Source organism: Rhinolophus sinicus, chromosome 15 (genome assembly GCF_057876585.1).
Source record: "Rhinolophus sinicus isolate RSI-liver-muscle chromosome 15, RSI-T2T, whole genome shotgun sequence".
Lineage (NCBI taxonomy): Eukaryota > Metazoa > Chordata > Mammalia > Chiroptera > Rhinolophidae > Rhinolophus > Rhinolophus sinicus.
The window spans coordinates 13,792,815-13,812,850 of NC_142515.1; the positions used below are offsets into that span (position 1 = coordinate 13,792,815).

Consider the following 20,036-nt stretch of genomic DNA (forward strand, 5'->3'; position numbering starts at 1 on the left):
GAAATGGTCCAGTTACACAAGAGGAAAAAAAAATATTTACTTAAAAGCTTTGTTATAAATTTTTGCTTAACCGTGAAAGCATTTTTCATTCTAAATGGCAATCTGCATACACTGCTCATCGGTAGGCTGTGATTTTTCTATTGGAAAAGAAAAAGTGGAAGCCACTTACCAGATTCCAAGGAGACAGTTCAACAAGTTAGTCTTCTTCCCTGCATTCTGTGCAAAGTTGCAACTGAGTTAACCTGGCTTGATCACTTTTCTTTAGGAGATATACAATCCCAAACGTTACTTCTTAAGTCAAGCACAGCAGATGGGCTCTTGAAAACACCTACAATTAGTCTAGAATACCTTCAATCCGGTTGTGAAAATTTAGGGTGAGTCTGCAACATCGAGGAAGTGCATGCCTTATTTGGTCTAGAAGCATTTTTCTATGTTATTGAATCATGAAAAATTATTAAAAGAGCTCTATGGGAAATCCAGCCTATATTTTGAACAAAGCAAACTGTCTTTTCCATGATCACTGACCTTTTACAGACACACGGTACATAAACTTGATTGTGCTTCATTGGTATTTATTGCACGTGGACCAGTTCCTCACACAGTAGTTAGTTGCACCAGAGTATAAATACTTGGTAAAACACACAGAGGAAAATAGAATTTACACACAGGTGCTAAATTTTACCAGCAGATTCACGTGGGCACTTGGACATAAAAAAATAATTAAAAAATCCTTAAGATAATTATATTTATAATATGGATACAGTTACAGTACCATGATAAAAGAGTATAAAAAGGTATTTTTCCAATAAATCATTAGCTAAATAACATAATAGACAACAGAAGTAGAGTTTTAATTTTATTTTAGTTTTTAAGATCTCCCCCGCCCACGTTTAAAAAATATTTAATTTCTTCTTGTGCAAGTAACATCTTTTGTGGACTTTACAATTCCTAACACTGTGCAAAAATGGCATTTTTAACCACTCCTTTTTTTGTTTTGTTTTGTGTTTTGTTTTTACCCACGTTTAGTAATCTGAACTGTTTCCTCTTTGTTTTCTTTTTCTGTTCTGTCTTCAATGGACAGTCACATGTCACAGAGGCTCAGTGCCTGGTCCTTCCAACTAATATTGATACATAAATAGCTGTTTAATATAAACAAGTCTTTCTATTTTGCTGTGCAATGTGCACAGTGTGAGGTAGAAACCCCTCAGCCTGACTACCGAGGCGCACGGGGGCAGCAGGCTTACCCTACAAAAGGAAAGCAAGGTGAGGCTTGTTCCAAGAATAGCTTACAATTTCTTCTAACGTGGATTTTGCATAATCCTTTCCCTTTGCTTTAGGAACAGGAGAAATCCTCACTCAGGAATTAAAATGGAATTTCTCTGGAAAGCAAAAGGAAACATGTCCCGACAAATTGTCATTCCCCCTCTCGCTCCGGCTGACCGCTCCTGTTCCCGGAAAGTCAAGTTGATAAGACTTTTACCCCGTAATGCTTCTCCCTTGCCCTACCCAGTCCTCGTAGAACGTGTCAAAAACACCTGGGGAAAAACAAAAACAAAAACAAAAACAAAACAAAAACCTAAAGATGCATCATGCGCACACACAAAAGAAGGTCGAACCTCAAACAGGAAAAAGAACACAAGAAAAACCAGCAAGCCACTCTCTCACCGCTCCCCAAACTTTCCTTTCTGTGCAACGATCCGTGGCTTTTCTGTTTGTCTTGGATGATTCAGATGAGGTTTGTGGGCTTCGAGTTCACCTGCTTTCGATCTTGAGTAAACACATATCTCTTTCCCCTGGGAAGCCATTCAGGGACGCCTGGGCTTTCTCCCTCTAGGCGCGCAGAGCCCGCGTCCCGGCTGGGAGGTGGGGAGGGTGCCCGGTCCTACACCTTGGATTCCGAGGCGAAGCCCGGGCGGCTCGGTTCGTCCAGGCTCGAGTCGCTGTCCGCCGCCGCCCCGCCGTTGCAGCCCGCCCAGGGCTCCAGCAGACGCGCGGGCGGCGTGGCCCCGACGTCGTCTTCGTCGTCGTCGTCCGAGGCGGCCCCGGGAGACAGCGGTGGCCCGGCCACCGCCAGGCAGCCGGAGGCGCGCGGCCGGTCGCCGGTGGCCGCGTGGCTCCCGCGGGCGGCCCGGCGCCCACAGCAGAGCAGGCGCTGGAAGGCCTTGCGGAAGTCGGGGCTGCGGCAGTAAATGATGGGGTTGAAGGCCGAGTTGGCATAGCCCAGCCAGTTGAAGAAGACGAAGAGGTGGTCGGGCACCAGGTCGCGGTGGAAGGCTTTCACCACGTTGGCCAGGAAGAAGGGCAGCCAGCAGAGCGTGAACACGCCCATGATGATGCCCAGTGTCTTGAGCGCCTTCTGCTCTCGCAGGGCCACGAGGCGCGAGGGTCGCCGCTTGCTGGTGCGCCCGTTGGCCAGCGGGGTGGCGGCGGGGCACGGGGGCCCCGGCGAGGGCGCGGGCGAGGCCGGCCGTGCGGGGCCGCTGAGGAAGCGGCGCTCGCAGCTGTCGATCTTCTTCACCTGCTTCTGGGCCTCGCGGAACACCCGCAGGTACACGAAAGCCATGATGCACAGGGGCACGTAGAAGGAGACGACAGACGAGGCGATGGCGTAGGCCCGGTTAGTGACGAAATCGCAGCACTTGGGGTCGTTGTAGCAGCGACGCGCCTCCTCGCCCTCAGCCCGCCACCAGTGCATGAGGATGGGCAGGAAGGACACCAGGGCCGAGATGGCCCACACGGTGCACACGAGGGCCCGCGCCCGCGTGCGGGTCAGCAGGCTCTGGTAGCGGAAGGGCGAAGTGATGGCGAGGTAGCGGTCCAGGGCAATGACACACAGGGTCTCGATGCTGGCCGTCACACACAGCACGTCCACCGAGGTCCAGAGCTCGCAGAAGAAGGAGCCGTACTCCCAGCGGCCCCAAACCACGATGGTAGCCCCGAACGGAACAACCAGCAGCCCCATGACCAGGTCGGCGCTGGCTAGGGACATGATGAAGAGGTTGGTGAGCGTCTGCAGCCGCGGCGTCTTGGCGATGGCCACGATCACCAGCACGTTGCCCGCCACAATGAGCAGCACGATAAGCGCCATCAGCAGGCCCATGCCGGCGGTCCACTGCTGCGACAGCTGCACAGGTCCCTCGCTGGCCGGGGTCAGCAGCGACGCGGGCGGCGACGCGGGCACCAGCAGTCGCGCTGCAGTGGCCGCGCCGTCGGGGAGCGGCGCGGCGGATGACAGGTTGCAGGGCTCGGAGGCGCCCAGGACGAGCGCCCCCGCGCCCATGCCGAGCTGCGGAGGCCGGGGGCGGGGTGTGTGGCGGGGTTGAGCCGTGTTTGGGGAACACCCCAGAGGTTGGGGCGGCCGGGCGCGCGGAGGAAGGTCGCGGCCAGGTCAGGGCAGCCGCTGCGCAGAGCCGGAGGCATGGGCGCCGGGCGCCTTCCCTGCGGGAGCCGAGCTCTGTCGCCGTCGCCGCCGCCGCCGCTGCTGCTGGAGCCGCTGTCGCTGCTGGAACAGCCGCCGAGACCACAGCATGTTTCTGAGCGCGCTGAGCCCGCAGCTCAGGCACCCAGCATCCACCCCACCCCGCTCCTACTCCCGCAAGCCAACCCCTCGGACTTCGCGTCAGGCTCCTGTAGCCAATCCCAACAAAGGCACGCCCCTAGTTGGTTTCACCCCCTCCCACCCCGCCCCAACGCCCCGCACCCCTTCCCACCCGCAGTTCAGCGGCTCTGGGGAGTCCGGGACGATTCGAGCAGTGAGCGCCTGCCGGGCGCCCGCCGGTGTCTATGCGCGCGCCCCTTCCTGCTCTGGCTGGTTCCTGCGCCCTGTTCCCCCAAGCTCCCTACTGCGTCCAGCTCCCACCCGCGTCCCTGCCCCTCTCCTAAGGCCCCCACTTTCTCCTGAGCTCGGCTCCCTTCTGCGCCCTTTCTGTCTCCTGCGTTCGGCTCCCTCCTGCTCTCCCGACCCCCTGGCATCCCTTCTACCTCCAGTGCCCAGTTTTCCTGCGGAGCGGAGCGAGTTCTCCTTTTTGCCGGGAGGGAAGCTCGGTGTTCTCCCAGCCCCAGGACACCTTTGCCAGTCTGACCGATGGGTTTGGAGGAGATGGTTTCTCGGATCGGGCTGCCTAGCAGAGTGTGTGTAAAACCCTTTCCTGGTCAAGGAGGGGACCCAGCCAGCCTGCGTCCTGCCAGCTCAGGGGATCGGAAGCGGGTGTTAGTGGTAAGAGGAAACTTTGCAGCAGAGCGCCTTGCTAGAAGAGCAAACGACGCATCTGTCAGGAACGCTCTCGGGGCGCTATTCTTGCAAGGAGCTTCTGTTGTACCAGTGCAGTAGATGCAGACAGGAAGCTAAGGTTTGTGCATCTGACAGCTAGTGCTGAGGACCAGTTGGACACTCCCCAGTCTCAACTAATGAATAATGTGAGTATAATGCAACAATGAGCGTGGATGCTATAAAGAGAGAGAGGCTTAAGGAAACACAAATGTTTAGACATAAGAGTAGATGACACTGCAGTGAAGAAAGAACACATTTAATTACATTTCAGACTTTTCCCATTCAGTAATAACACCTGCATTTTGTGTTTTATTACTGACATGATTTTACAATTCGAGCTGGGTCACTACAAACAGAAAAGTACTGTTAGTTATGGTTGATGTAATGAACTGAGATTTCAGGTTTGTTGGTGGGCTTGGTTTTCTCCTTTGTCCAAGTTCCCAGAGTCTCAGAACTCTAGGATTAATTTTGGAGGGATGAGAGAAGAAAATATGTAAATACTCAAGAGGATTAAAATCAGATAGCAGTTAAAATTATATCAGTGGTTTCTGAGTTGGCAAATAAATCAGTTTGAAATTAGTGAGTTGCGTGCCTAGCTGTCTGTGGATTATGTGTGGGGATATGTGCGGGGACAAACAGACAGGATAGCCACCAGGAACACACAATGCAGCAGGACTGCAAGCCCCCTCTCAAATTAAGGTCCTCAGCTCAACCTGGAAAATAAAAAGTCTTTAATTGAATCCTTCAGAAGTAAACAGCTTCCAATTACCCATATATGGGTGCATGAAAATGTTATGTAATGCTCACGCATCTTTCTAGCTTTTGGACCAAATTCGTTCTTACCTTGCAGAGAGATTGACTTCCACACCAACCCATGTCTAGAGCTAAAAGCAATGCTTATTCAGTTTGTAAAGTCAAGCAGTTTTAACCACCTTCTCTTATGTAAATCTGAACATATAAATTTGTTTTAGGCCCAGAGTTGATAATCGGAGTGTTGGGGGTGGGGGTGTGATTTATTTGTTCGTTCATCCCTGCCCTAGGACCTGTCAGCCTATTTCTGCCAAACTGGAGAGGTTGAGGACAGGGGAGCAAGGAAAGAAGAGGGTCTAGAAAGAGGGAGGAATAGAAACTATACCCTGAGTTAAGTATAATCTCTGGAGAGTCTTAGTTACCCAAGTCACTGCAAACCTGTCTCCCCCTCTTGCTTCTTTCTGTACCCCCTGAACCCCACACCCGCCCGCAAGGGATAGTCTCAAAATAGCCAAGGGATTGGAAAGAGTTGAATTTGACACTTCCCAGGAAAGGGGTTCTGAGTGCTGCTGGGCTAGGGGGTGAAGTGCAGGGAATGTGGAGAGGAGGCTTTCTATCAGAGCCATCTTTCTGTCAAGTGGTTTTATTGGAATAGTGTGCCAAGCTCAAGTGCCCCTGAAGGATGAAGGGGTTGCATTTCTGTCAGCAGTAAGGCCAGAACTTGGTTGTAGAGGTTCAGTGCAGAAGCCCAGATGCCGATACCTTTACTGTGTCTATAAATATGTATGTATTTGTATACATAGTATGTATAAACACACCATGTATAGAGAATTGTTGAAAAACTCTCCTGAAACTTACCCCCTTGCTCATTCAAGCTTGTCTGAATTTCTGGATAAAAAATTCATTAAATCATAAATCTTCAAAACCAGAAAGTTATTTTAATAGGAGTTCCACTAGAGGGCTGCAGGGGATCCCAGGATTCTTGGGGCTTTCCTTCAGTGGTATTGATGGGAAAGTTTGGAATAGTCCAGGTTCAACTAGAGTCAGCTTTCTTTGAAAATAAAATGTTCTCAGATCTCCTTTAATTCCTACATTTTGTGGCACTCTTCTTCCTTCCTTCCTTCCTTCCCTTCTTCTTCTTCTTCCTCCTCCTCCTCCTCCTCCTCCTCCTCCTCCTCCTCTTCTTCGGACATTTTTGAGCTAACATTTTTTGTACTCAGATAAGGATACAAGATCAAGAAGAAAAGGTCCGATATATCCATTTATACAGGTATTACATGTTGCAAGTTCAAAATGAATAATTTCTCCATTCCCCACTCACAATTGTTCAAATGAATCACTTCTTAGGAACGCTTGGATTTGACAGGATTTTAGAAAATGACAGAAAGCTCCAACAATCAATGCTAAGCAGCACACCTGAGAGCCAGTGGCCTTCTTCCTCAATATTCCCTGCCCCCACCTCTACCTTTCCCATCCCACTACCATCATTTCACACCTGAACTTGGTATGTATTCTCTTTGATCTCCAGGCCTCTAATCCTCCCTGCTCCATTTAATTTGGCATACCATACCCAATTAATATTTCTAAAACACTGCTTTGACCAATATGCTTTTCTGTTCAAAAACCTTAACTCCTCAGCTTGGCATTCAGAGATTTCCACGGTCCAGTTCCGAATAGCCTTATAGCCTTTCCAGTACTACCTTGGACTAGAACTCTCCATGTCACTCTAACCTGAACTTCTGAATTTTTTTTCCTCTTTTAGATCCTCTCTCTCTCTCTCTCTCTCTCTCTCTCTCTCTCTCTCTCTCTCTCTCTCTCTCTCTTGCATTTGTACTCTCATTGGGTTCCTTCCATCAAGAATCCCTTCCTCCATCTCTGTCTCAGTGGATTCAGTCTTCAAGATCTATCTTTTTTATTTTACAGTTATTTCTGCCCACCTGCTTCTGGAAGTGATTTCTCCTTCCTCTACCTACAGTGGTTACTCTGATAATTGCATTTCATGTGTCAACAATATTTTGCCTTTTCGCATCTGTCATATTTTTATTTAATTTTTATAGGTTTCTCTCCCTTTTTCTTATATGGATTGTAAGATCACTGAGAGCCAGGACTATCCTGTACATTTTTCTATCTCCCATGTTTACTAACATTTGCTTAATATTAATTAACATGAAGCTTTGATTCATAAATATATAATGTCTAATTTATTAAAATATTTTTATATTTACTAGTATGAGAAATTATTGAGTGGTTTTAGAGTTATAATTTTACATCATGCTTAGAATTTACAGTAAGAATTTATGTCCCTATAGTCTAGTCAGTATTTTCACATAAGCATTTAAATACTTTACAAATATAAGGTAGGCTCATGAGATAAATTTATACCTACTTGGTAATGAATAAAATGGGACATAAGAGGTTTTCCAAAGGGGCCATGCAGGTCCACAGCCATAAAAAGCACTACTTAATCTTCATAAATATTTGAGGTAAATGACCTTTTTTTTTTAGCTTTATGGTACTATGTATCCAGGCATTTTGCCGTCAGAGAATAGCTGATGACTTGAAGCTGGTTTCGAGTTTTAGATTCAATCAAAGACCCACACAGCAGTAGTTAATAGGTATCCGCCCGCCTGCGGTTGTAAGCCGTGAGCGAGGTGACGACATTTCCACTCTTGAGTTGACTTACCTAGAAAATGAGGTAAAAGTAAACGGGATAATGTAACTAGCCAACTGCTGGAAGGTGGGCCAATGGAAATCTGGGGGAAATTTTCAATTAAAGCCCCAATAAATGTATCAAATCAATAAATGTTAAGTAAGCAAGATTGCCTCAAGGCTGATAATCAGTGGGGGGATTTGTTAATCAGAGCTCAAATGGCTATTTCTGAGTCAAGATAGACAACTTTTCATATAAAGCAATACTACTGCTGAAACAGTCACCCAGAACTAAGTAACCAAAGAACAGCCTGTACCCGTGGCTGGTACTTAAGGTCATATACTGGTTTTGCAGTCATAGTTTACACAGAGACAAGCAACTCCATCCATTATGATAAGAATGAGCACAGAGGACAGTGGTATAATCATAGGAAAGTGTGGACTATTTGGAAACTTCCTCCATCTTTGCCTCCTCCTCCTGTTCCTGGTATGTCTAACAAGTACATTGAACAGTGCTAGAGCCAATAATAATATTTTTCAAAATTTGGAAAGTGTTGGAGAGTGTTCAGACCTGGGAGGCAGAAGATCAAGGTTTGTGTCCTGGCCTTGTCACTTTTCACTGTGACCTTCAGCAGTGGCTTCCTCTGTAGAATGCACTCGCCACTCACTGCCTCCCAGGGTTGTGCTCGAATTAAATGAGGTAATGTATGTGAAAGCTTCTTGAAATCTCATATAGAACCATATATTTGTAGCTCATAAACTGCTCTTACCAATCATCGGGACATTTCAAACCATGACAGGTGTCAGGATTTGCTTTCATGAGAAGAATCAGTTCACTTAAATAAGCTTCTCTTTATTAATCAGTTTGACTCCTTTCTTTCTCACACTAGATATTAATATGACTCAGAGGCTGGATAACAGTGAACTATTTTTAAAAGCTTTTACCTTTTGCAAATCTTTTAAAGAAAGTTTTATCCCCCCTGCCCCGCCCCTTTTTTTGGTGCCTTTCCTTGGTATGTGCCCTATTCATTTTTCCCCCTAACTATTTGTTCATGTGATTCTCTGAAATAGATTCCTTTAAAGTATTTCAACAATGACATAGTAGCAGCAGATAAAGGATTTTTCCCCCCTCAAGTTAATGATTTAGTGCCATGACTAGGAACTTAAAAAAATAAAAATAAAAAGTGCTCGCTTCGGCAGCACATATACTAAAAATGAAACGATACAGAGAAGATTAGCATGGCTCCTGTGCAAGGATGACATGCAAATTGGTGAAGCCTTCCCTATTTTTAAATGTCTAGTACACTGTTTTGTACGTGTGAAACTAATTTTTTTAAAAAGGCAATGTAATATAAAACTTAAGTCAATTTTCAAAAATTCTGTTTTTATTCAGCTGTATCATGAATAAAAATTGATTGATCATTAGTTGACCTCTTAAAGTGCTAGAGGCAGTAGGAGCATTATCACTACAGGTGAAAAACATTTGGTTAAGGGTTGTTCTTCAGCTTGCCCAAGCCCAGAGCTTGTAATGACAACAAACTGTGCTAATTATTGAAAACTCTTGGTTTTATTTATTATCGAAGACACTGGAACAGATAAAGCAATTATGTCGTACAAAGCTGAGGAATCTGTAGCAACAAAAATTCCCCAACCCTTTGTTTTAAGTTCCTGAAGGGTAGAAATGATACCTTTTAAACATTTTAGCTCCCATTTATTCTGGCCGTGTAGTTGGTACTTCATAAACTCCTGTGCAGAACAGGAACCATTTAAAAGCTTATGCTCAGTAGATTCTCTACAATAAAAGAAGACATGTGTTTTCCATTCATCCATGGGAGATGGCGTCTGGGCCATCCTACTGAATGCAACTGCCAAAGGGAGCCAGTAGAAAAGCCGGTTGTCTGCCCTGCCTCTGGATGTCAGAACAAATCATTTACATTTCTTTCTTTTCACTCACAACTTTGAGGAGACCAAACAGGTATCTTCTTCCATATGTTTTCCCAATTCTTTGTATTGCATAGATATCGTTGTTGTTAACTTACTAATTACTTACTATATGAAAGTTCATCCAGACCCTTCAATAAATAGAGACCTCACAGGGCAGAGTCTGAAGACACTAGGGAGACAGTATTGGCTGCTTCTTTGGTTTTGATAACCACTGTGGTCGGGCTCCTTGCTTTGAAAATAAATATCATACCTTTGACATGACATTTATTTTCCATGATGTCTCAGCTCTGCAGCTTCTTGAATAAAACCTGTCAGAGATCTTTATCCTATGATAGCTTTCTGTTTCCAGAGCGTTATCCGTTAATTAAATGTTAAGAGGGCAATGACGTTCTTTGCAGACGTCTTCTAAACATAAATTACTTTTCACACTGGTGGAGAAATGGTTGCGTTTCTCCTTCCCATTTTAATATGGAGAAACGGAAGCATAAGGAGAGAGATGTGCTTAAGGTTTCAAGGAAAGGGATTCTTCTCTTTCCTGCGTCTTCAGCTAATCTTCAATTACTAGAACCTGGATCCTTACAGATTTTGGCCCCCTTATTACTACTTGTCAGCATAATCTAATTCCATGATTTATTTGAGGGCTTGGAGTAGGTCATGGAGTAATTTTTTAAGTGACTAGCTCTGAACAAGTGAAGAGATTCTATCGTGCAAAATTTATTTGTATTTTTCAGTTGGTATAAATATAATAGAACTAGAATAATCATATTTATCTACACAAATGAAATTCTCATTGTTAGTACATTTCTGTGTGAATTTCCAAAAGTGCCACATAAACCTAACTTTGAAGACAAAAGAGCACCAAAGAAAAGCTAAGCAATTAAGTAATTTGTTTTGTTTTTCTTTTTCTTTTTTTAATTTGTAACTGGAAAAAGATGTCACGGAAGACCCTTACTGAGCATCAAAGGCCCAAAAATTGTGACAAGCTTGGGGATTTTATTTAAGAGCCAAATGAAGCTGTTTGGGAGTTTCAAACAGAAAATTAAAAAGCAAGCTCTACTTGCTTTGTCATTTCTGCATCCTAACATGCGTTGTTCCAGACCAGGTAATTAAGTTACATACATATTAGTACTAAGCTTTGAAGTTTTCTGAAAAGCCTGGGAAATGCATTAAAGTGGTATTGGCATAGTCCTGAAAAATATTGTTTTTTTCTTATTCTGAAAGCATCTAAAGTGATGATTTTACTGTGACTTGTCACCATTTCCATCCCACTCCCTAGCTTTCCTCTCTCCTGCTGCCAGACACTCTGTAAGCAGGCATTTTTGACATTTCCCCCTATTACTAATTAATAGAGATTAGATGCCTTTTCATAGCTCTGTCTTGAGGATAATGATCTTGGGGAAAAATTCCCACACATATATACTCATATGTATAGTTTTCATAAGTATTCATCTGGGAGATGACTTAGAATAAAAGTAATTTATTAAGCAACTTAAAAACCCATAATTAACCTTGCAAAAAACTAATGATCAGTATTTTATAGCATAACCAGTATTGATGGGAGATTTTGAAAATATACCTGGCCTACGCATTTTTGTTTTAGATGCTTTCTATTACATAATTTCAAATTATGGCGCTTTAGCAAGATCACACTAATGTTAGTAATCAGTTTTGACATTTTGACATTTACCTCTCTCTACATATCATAATGATTAAGAATGCAGGCTCTGGAGTCAGACTGCCTGGGTTAAAATCCAGGTTCTGCCAGTTAGTAGCTGAGTGACTCACCGAGAACAAGTTATCTGAACACCGCTGGCCTCCACTTCGTCTCTTAAAGGGAACACAGTCACGTACCATTGAATGACGAGGATACAAAAGCAGTTAGGCGATTTCATCGTTGTGTGAAAATCATAGAGTGCACTTATGCAAACCTAGGTGGGATAACCTACCGCTGTAATTGTGTGTACAACACACAATTAGCAATGCAATAGTTTATTTACACCAGCATCACCACAAACACTTAAAACACTGCGCTATGACATTGCAACAGAGACATCACCAAGCAGCAGGACATTTTTCAGCTTCATTCTACAGCAGGTCCTTGAATCATGTAGTTTAGTTTAACATCATTTCATAATGATGTTAATGAAAAAATAAAAATAGATTCCTGTCTGGACCATTGTCTGTATGGAGTTGGCACGTCTGCATGGGTTTTCTCCAGAGACTCTGGTTTCCTCCCGTACCCTAAAGATGTGCAGGGAGGTGAATTGGAGTGTCTGAATTGTCCCAGTGTGAGTGTGTGTGCGTGTGGGTGTGTGTGTGCCCCGCAATGGAAGGGTGGCCTGTCCAGGCTGGGTCCCACCTTGAGCCCTGAGCTGCAGGGGGAGACTCCAGCCACCGGTGACCCTGAACTAGAATAAGTGGGCTGGAAAAATCATTATCTTATTTGTTTTGTTAATCTTTCTTACTGTATATGTAGCTCACATTTATTTCAATGTTAAGTATTAGAAGTGTTTTGGTTCTTTATTTAGAAGTTTGGTGATGTTTTTGTGATCAGAAATATGCCATAGGAACTTAACCGTTGTCAATACCAATTAGCCTGTGGTAAAATTGGTATTGTTTTGTTGTTTCACCTGAAGTTGCAGTTTCCAAGAACCTATCAACCACATTAAGTAAAGACTTACTATAACTTTATGGGACCACCGTTATATATGTAGTCCATTATTGACTGAAGTGTCAATATCTGACACGACTTGAATAATTGTAACTACCTGAGAGGTGTTTAGGGGAGATCTGATGAGATAAGGCACATAAACACATTTGGCATAGTCCATGTCTCATTGTAAGTATTTAATAAACATTAGCCTTTCCTTTTTCTTGCTTTCTTTTCTTTTCCTTTTTAATACCACCACCACCACCAGCAGCACTGATGGGTCATAAAGCAGTAAAAAATCTTCATGCTATATAAAACCAAGGGCGGCTAAGGAGCCAGCTTCCAATCAGCGGAAATTGAACAATTGAATGAACGTTCTTTTTAAAAGTGAGAGGATGTAATAAAGAATCTAATTTGGTAAGTACTTTTTTATTTCAAAGGCAAGTGTATTCTTTTGTGGTCCTTTAATCTGATTATTGTTCTGTGTGGGGAATTAAAATTTCCCAAACTAACTTTACATCATGGAAAGTTCATTCCAGAGAGTTCTACCCTATGGTATAACCCTATTCCAAATAAATGAAACAACAACAACAATGGCAAAACAAAGCCCCCCTGGGCTCTTAATAGAGAAGTGCATTTCCGAGCTATAATTGATCCAAGCTGCTGCTCTTTATGGTATAAATTCATAACATCTCAAGGAGGCCAGAAGAATCTCTTGTGACCTGCTTTGTGTCAATGTAGCACAGCACTTAAGTTATCCTGAGTACAAGGGCCTGACCACCTCAGCCCCTGAGAAGAGAGGAAAGAAGTTTCTCCAAGTACGCGTGGTTTAATCCCTAGGAGAGTCTTTCAGACCCTAACTCGGAACTTTTAATTTTATTTCAAAAACAGTTGCAATGTCGTCTTTGTCCAGTTTCTGTTCTTTCATAACAGATTAGGAGATGCAGATTGAAGTGAAGGAATGAGCATGATGCTGGGGGGAGAAGGGATGTCTGGGAACTTTATATTAGCAGAGAAAGCAGAGAAACCACAGATGCCCTTTACTGCAGAGACAAAGTGTTCTGTACCTCGCAGCCACGGATGGTCCTGTGTCACTGAGAAAGGTTTCGATTATGTTTACTGTCCTCTAAGAATAAGGAGTGTGCATTTTAGGAATATTTTATTAAAAAAATTGTAGTATGAAAATTTGGGAACTTGTTATTTTCCAGGACACTTCGTTATTTAGAAAGTGAATTTATATGGACTATTTCATTCTCCAATGGTGCTGGATCAATGAGGTGTGAATTAATTGGTTTCTTCCAAGGGCTGTGAGGAAAGGAGCTATTTTTCTAGGCCTCTCTCCTTGGCTTGTAGATGGCAGGCTTTCCCTCTGTGCATGTTTATCGATGTGCCCATATTCCTCCTTTTTATGAGGACGCTCGTCATATTGGATCAAGACCTGCCTTACCTCATTTTATTTTGATTTCTTCTTTATGGATCCTATCTCCAAATAAGGTCACATTCTGAGGTACTGGAAGTTAGGACTCCAATACAAATTTTTGAGAGGGACACATTTCAACCCATAACAAGGTGTTCCTCTATAAGAAAGCTCGCCACCTTGTGCACATTCTTTAGTCACCTGTCACTCATACATGCTATATTTGTAATAAGTCTCCTGGGACAGAGCACAAACATCATGACTGGGCATATCTCATACTAAAGATGGCCCCCAAATAAATGGGCATCCAGATCCTGAGAACAGTCAGGTGTGTAGTAGGCTTGCAGTCTGCCACAAAGTTGTGAATGCCACAGGCTGATGTGGTCAGATAAAGTGTCCATGTGTGCTGAGGAAGTAGCCTGGGTCTTAGCATGGGGTGGGGGAGGGGAGAGTATAAGGCATATTTCTGTTTGGTATGGGATTAAAGTAGGGGTAAATATACTACCGTTTTATAGCTTTCGTTACAAACCAAGAAACTCACGTTTTCTTGCAAATGGAATAGAAAAATTCAGGTTCACTTTAATAATTCAAATGCAAGGTGAAAAATCTGCCAATCCACTTGCTTGTTGTATAGACTACTTTTCAGCAGGTTGTTTTGAAATTGTGTAGACTTACTCAGAGTTGTTCTCCACAGCTGCATCATGCCTGTTATTTTTCCTGAGCTAGAATTAGTGTAACAGACAGCACATAACTGGATAGGAGAGGTACAACAAACCTTTATAACTGAAGAACAAAGCTGGCCTTTGAGGCAAGATCAAACCAGGTACTCACTCATACAGAATCTATTGAAAAACAGGATGTTTATGACCTTGAAGAAATGATGTTGATTGAGAGGATGGTTCAGATCCTAAAATATTGGCTAGCAGAAGTTTGACTAAGAAATCATTCCCTTCGGTAGATTGATTTAGATTTATTTTGGGGTCTGAAGCTCATGAGTAGCCTAATTTTGTGTACCTTTGAGTTGTATATCAAATTGTCCTTTGTCGATACTGATGACAGAGATAATAATATTTTAACCTGCACATGGCCACGGACCAAATGAGCCTGACTTTTATGTCAACCCCTCCCCTCCCTCACCCAATCCGACCTAATTAAGGTCTAAAAACTCAATCTGGTGACTTGCTTTGCCATTTCATATTAGGAATGGTTCACAGCTTTCCTAGATAGCTGTGGAACCAGACGCCTAACTTGGAAAAACCCGAGAATGTCTCTAACATTGCATGGCATTCTGTGTGCTGGGATGCCAACTCCTCCTTACAGATAGATCTGTGTGTGTGCTATGTAAACAGCATGGCTGTAGATGTATATGAAACTATATATTTTTAAATGTCACATCTAACTGTGTTTAATGGTGAGGTTAGTTCAGTAGAGCAATCTTATGTAAGACGGTCCTTAAAGAAAAGCTCAAATCTGTGGGTCTGAGTATTATTTAGATGACTGTGTAGCTAGATTTTTAACTTAATTTATGATGAGCAAATAGTGTTTTTGAACTCCTAAGCTGCGTTTTCATACTTCCTTTTGCTTTGTTTTCTTCTCAATTTCCTTCAGAACACATTCCAAAGAAATTTCTTTGGAAATTTCATAATGCTTCCATGCAAGTCAGCAGCGTCCGTCAGAAAGCACCAAAACAAATGACCAAAATTAAACACTTGAAATAGAATCAGAGGACAGATGCATTCTTTTCAACGCAGTGCAATCGAAACATATTACAGATCTATGTCACATTCGCTCTTTCTTTTTCTTGTTTCTTTTTATCTTTTTTAAAAACATTGTCTGCAGCTATGTAAAACCTCCGGCAACACTTATGATGGACAAAGCATCTTTCAATTTTTGCCAACTGAAATATCATCATTGTTGTCATCTTGATAGTTATGTATAGCTGTGAAAACCCACTTGCCATGGGATATAGAACAGTAAGTCTGTATGAAAGACATAGACCCTGTCCTCAAGAAGTTTACCTTTGGAGAGTTTCTTTTTTAACTTCATTGAGGAATAATTGATAAATATAAGTTTATATTTAAAGTGTGCAGCGTGATGATTTGAGATACGTGTACATTGCAGAGTGACCACCAAGATCAAGATAATTGACTTCCATCACCTCATACTGTTAGCATAGCTAACTCTTGTTTGTGTGTGTGAGAGAGAACGCTTAAGATCTACTCTCCGTAATTTTCAAGTATACAATACCATACTATTAACTATAATCACTATGTTGTACATTAGATCCTTAGAACCTAGTTTCTTATAACTGAAAGGTGTACCCTTTGACCTACATCCTTCCATTTCCGCCTTTCCCCAACCCCTTTGGCAACCATTGTTCTTTTCTCTGTTTCTACGAAATGGGTTTTTGTTTTGTTTTGTTTTTAGATTCTATGTATAAATGATACCTTGCAGTATTTGTCTTTCCCTGTCTGGCTTATTTCACTTAGCATAATGCCCTCCAGATTCATCCACATTTAGTCTGTTTCCATACCTTAGCTATTGTGAATAATGCTGCAATGAACATGGGTGTGCAATATCTCTTCAAGATACTGATTTCAATTCCTTTGGATATATACCCAGGACTGGGATTCCTGGATCATATGGTAGTTTGACTTTTAATTTTTTGAGGAACCTCCATACTGTTTTCCATAATGGCTGCACCAATCTACATTCCCATCTACAGTGCACAGCGTTCCCTTTTCTCCACATCCTCCCCAACACTTGTTGTGTCTTATCTTTTTGATAATAGCCTTTCTAACAGGCATGAGGTGATATCTGACTGTAGTTTTCCTCATTGCATTTCCCTAATGATTAGTGATGGATGTCACATTCTCTTTCAAAACCCACGTCTGATCCCCAGACACTATGCGAAGGGTATCATATAAAATATCTCATTTATTTTTTGTCATGGTGTTGTCAGGTATTATTTTTACTTTGCAAATAAGGAAGTTGAGGCTGAGAGAAGTTGAATGATTTGCCCAAAGTTTCACATCTAGTAAATGGCAGAACAGGACTTCCAACCCAGGTCTGTGTGACTCTCAAGCCAAAGCTCTTCACCACTCTATAGTGAGTCCTTATTTAACATTTGTCCTGTGTTGGAACAGCTTATTTTTTTGAAACTAAGGTCTGAATTCAATTGATAGAAAAAAATCTTAAGTGAATATATGCTATAATATCACATGACTTTTTCTATGCTTAGCTTTTTTTAAAAGCTTCATGTGTAAGGATGTTTTTCATGAATGCTTAGTGCTGGTCCTCCACGAGTTACCAAATTCTGCCTATTTGGCATTTCCTCTCTTCTACTGTTCCTAGTATGTCAAGTCTGCCTCTCAGCTTTCTGCATAGTCAACAGTGTTACCCTTGTAATGTCTTCAAAATTGTGTTCCATCTTTCTGTGACCAATAGGAGAAAATAACCATTTATGTGGCGCCCCACCACAAGAAACAGCATTGGCAAGAATTAAGGATGCTTCCCAGGGGTACCCTCGTCTCTCTTGGGGCCCACGCAGCAAGCCAGCCTTTAAATCTTCTTCAGCATGAGTCCAGTAGGAATCCTGTGTGCCCTGAATTCCATTAGACATAAGCCAGACTCTTCAAACGATTCTCTTAAAGACCGCTTTTTGGTTTGAGGGGGTGGGAAGGAGGCATAGCACTCCCTGAACTCTGCAAAGAACCCAGGAAAACTACTCAAGTCTCCTTAACAACACTCATGGTGAGGCTCAGCCCCTGGGCTGTTTTGGGTCACCCCCTGCAGTGTCTGCCCTCCTCTTTAGAATGCGTGGGTACCTGACACTCCTTGTTTTCAGCTTTGGGGTCTCAGCCCAGACTGAGGCATCAGGAAAGTCCTACATTAACATCCGGTGACATATAGATTTAGGCATTTTTAGCACACAGTTGTAATAAGAACTGTGGTGGAGGAAGAGATAGAAGGGGACGGATGCTTTGGGAGAGTATGTAGTGAAGTGAGGTGGCCAAGATGGGGACACTAGTATTTGAAGGCACAAAGTGGGAGAGTGACCCCTATACATAGAAGGCAAAAAAATCCCAAAATGCTGAGATGAGATCCTGGAAGGTGAGAGAAGACCGAGGAGAAAGTACTTCTGAGGAGAAAAAGAGATGACAGTTTCAAGAAAGGAGATGATAATCCAGGACCAAACTCCCTGCTACTTAAAGAGCTCCTAGAAATCAAGAATAAAAGATTGGCAGCTCAACAGAAAATGGCCAAAGACCATGAACAGAGAGCTCACAACAAAAAGAAGGCGAATGGCCCCTGAACATCTGAAAAGATGCTCAACCTCACGCTCAGTAAGGGGATGGCGGGTGAAAACTACCCTGAGATCCATTTCTCACCTTTGAGACTGGCAAACATTTTGACAACGCGCTGTGCGGGCAGCACCCTGGGGAGTGAGCATCTTCACGGAGTGCTGGTCAGAGCTCAGAATGGTTCCACTCCGGGGTAGGTGAACCTGGTACTATCTACCTGAGCCACGCACGTCATCGCCCTGGACACGGATGGTCGCTCTACTCTCCTTGGAACATGTTTCTCATTTGGGTTCTAGGATAGCAACTCTCCTGGTTTTCCTCCTAGATCACAGTTCGCCCTTTTTAGCTTTCTCTGCTGGCCAACCCTCCTCCACCTGGCCTGTAAGTATTGGACTGCTCTGGTGTTCAGTCTGGATCATCTCCACCCTCTCCTTAGATCGTCTCATTCAGTCCCTTTGCCTCTGTGTGTGTGTGTGTGTGTGTGTGTGTGTGTGTGTGTGTGTGTGTGTGTGGTAAAAATACCTATTCATATAAACGATATCATTTTAAAATGTATGGTTTAGTACATTCACGTTGTTGTTCAACCACAACCTCTGTCTCGTCCCAGAACATTCTCATCACTCCAAAAGAAAACCCCATCCCCAGTCACAGCACTCACTTCCCATCCCCTTCTCTCCCAGCCCCTGGCAACCATTAATCTGCTTTCTGGCTCTATGGATTTGCTTCTTCTAAATGTTCCAAATAAATGGAATCATTCACTTAGCATGATGTTTTCAAGGGTCATTCATGCTGCAGCATGTATCAGTACTTCGTTTCTTTTGATGGCTGAATAATATTCCGCTGTGTTTTTCTTTATGTGTTCCCCATTGGCGGACGTTTGGGTTGTTTCTACTCTTTGGCTCTTTTACATACATAGTGCTGCTATGAATATTTGGGTACAACCTTTTGTTTTCAGTTCTTTGGGGTCAATACCTACGAATGGAATTGCTGGTTTATATGGTAATTCTATGTATAACTAATCTTTTCAAATAAAAAATCTATAGACTGATGACCCCCAAATCTATATCCCTGGCCTGACTTCTCCCAGCTGTCTGCTTCACATCTCCTACAGCATACTGGTACGTCAAAGTTAACTTGTCCAACACTGAAACTGTTACTCTCCACTCCTCCCCAAACTGCTCCTCCAGTCTTCCCATCTCAGGAGATTGCACCACCATTCACCTAAGGGGCTCAGGCAAGGGTCCCAGGACGCATCATCAATGCCTCTCTTTCTCCCTCTCCCCACATTCAGTCCATCAGCAAGCGCTATCAACTCTGTATCCACAATGTTTTCACTTCTCCATTGCTGCCACCTTGGTCCAAGCCAGCATCATCTCCCATTATCTCCCATCGTCCTGGCAACAGACACCAGCGACTTCCATTCCTGCTCCTAGAGTTCATTCTTCACTCTGCAGCCAAGGTCATTTTTTTCAAACACATCCATGATCACTTAGCCCTCCTGCTTCAAACTCCTCATTGGCTTCACATTGCCTTCAGAATTAACACCAAACTGGCTTCCGTGGCCTGAGGACTACGGGAATCTGTGTGCTGGCTCCCGTCTCCTTGCCCCTCCCTTGCTTCCTGTGCTTTATCACACTGGCCTTTTGTTCCCTAAGCTAGTACCTGCCACAGGGCTTCTGAACTCACTGTCCCCTGTCAGAAACTGCATGGCCAGTTCCTTCTCACTATTGAGGCTTCCCCTCAAATGTCACTTCCTTAGGGAGGCCTTGTCTGACCACTACTTCCCCCATAGTCAGCCAACCTCCACCTTACACACCAATCTATTTTTTTTCATTGCTATATTATTGACATTTTCGCATCATTATCTGAAATAACCTTATTTATATTTATGTGTTTATTTTCATGTTTGGTGTCTGTTTCTCCCCTCCCTAACCCCTCCCCCAAACATAAGCTGCATAAGGACAGGAATTTTGTTGGTTGTATTCATGGCTGTATCTCGAGTCTAGGACACTGACTGACACCTAACAAGGCACAGAAAACATGTTTATTGGA

General features: G+C 43.4%; 2 protein-coding genes and 1 non-coding gene across 3 annotated transcripts; 2 read left to right on the forward strand and 1 right to left on the reverse strand.

Moving 5' to 3' along the window:
• Positions 1-555: 555 nt before the first annotated feature.
• On the reverse strand, positions 556-3,589 carry ADRB1 (adrenoceptor beta 1). Its single transcript, XM_019725196.3, has one exon. The coding sequence runs from the start codon at positions 3,278-3,280 to the stop codon at positions 1,883-1,885; it is 1,398 nt and encodes a 465-aa protein (XP_019580755.1). The 5' UTR covers positions 3,281-3,589; the 3' UTR covers positions 556-1,882.
• Positions 3,419-18,964, forward strand: LOC109444086 (uncharacterized). Its single transcript, XM_088791855.1, has 4 exons — positions 3,419-4,416; positions 10,546-10,715; positions 12,553-12,680; positions 15,289-18,964. The coding sequence occupies exon 1, from the start codon at positions 3,419-3,421 to the stop codon at positions 3,899-3,901; it is 483 nt and encodes a 160-aa protein (XP_088647981.1). The 3' UTR covers positions 3,902-4,416; positions 10,546-10,715; positions 12,553-12,680; positions 15,289-18,964.
• LOC141573011 (U6 spliceosomal RNA) lies at positions 8,854-8,960 on the forward strand. The gene has a single exon (XR_012498595.1). It is a non-coding gene; the product is annotated as a U6 spliceosomal RNA (small nuclear RNA).
• Positions 18,965-20,036: the final 1,072 nt, after the last annotated feature.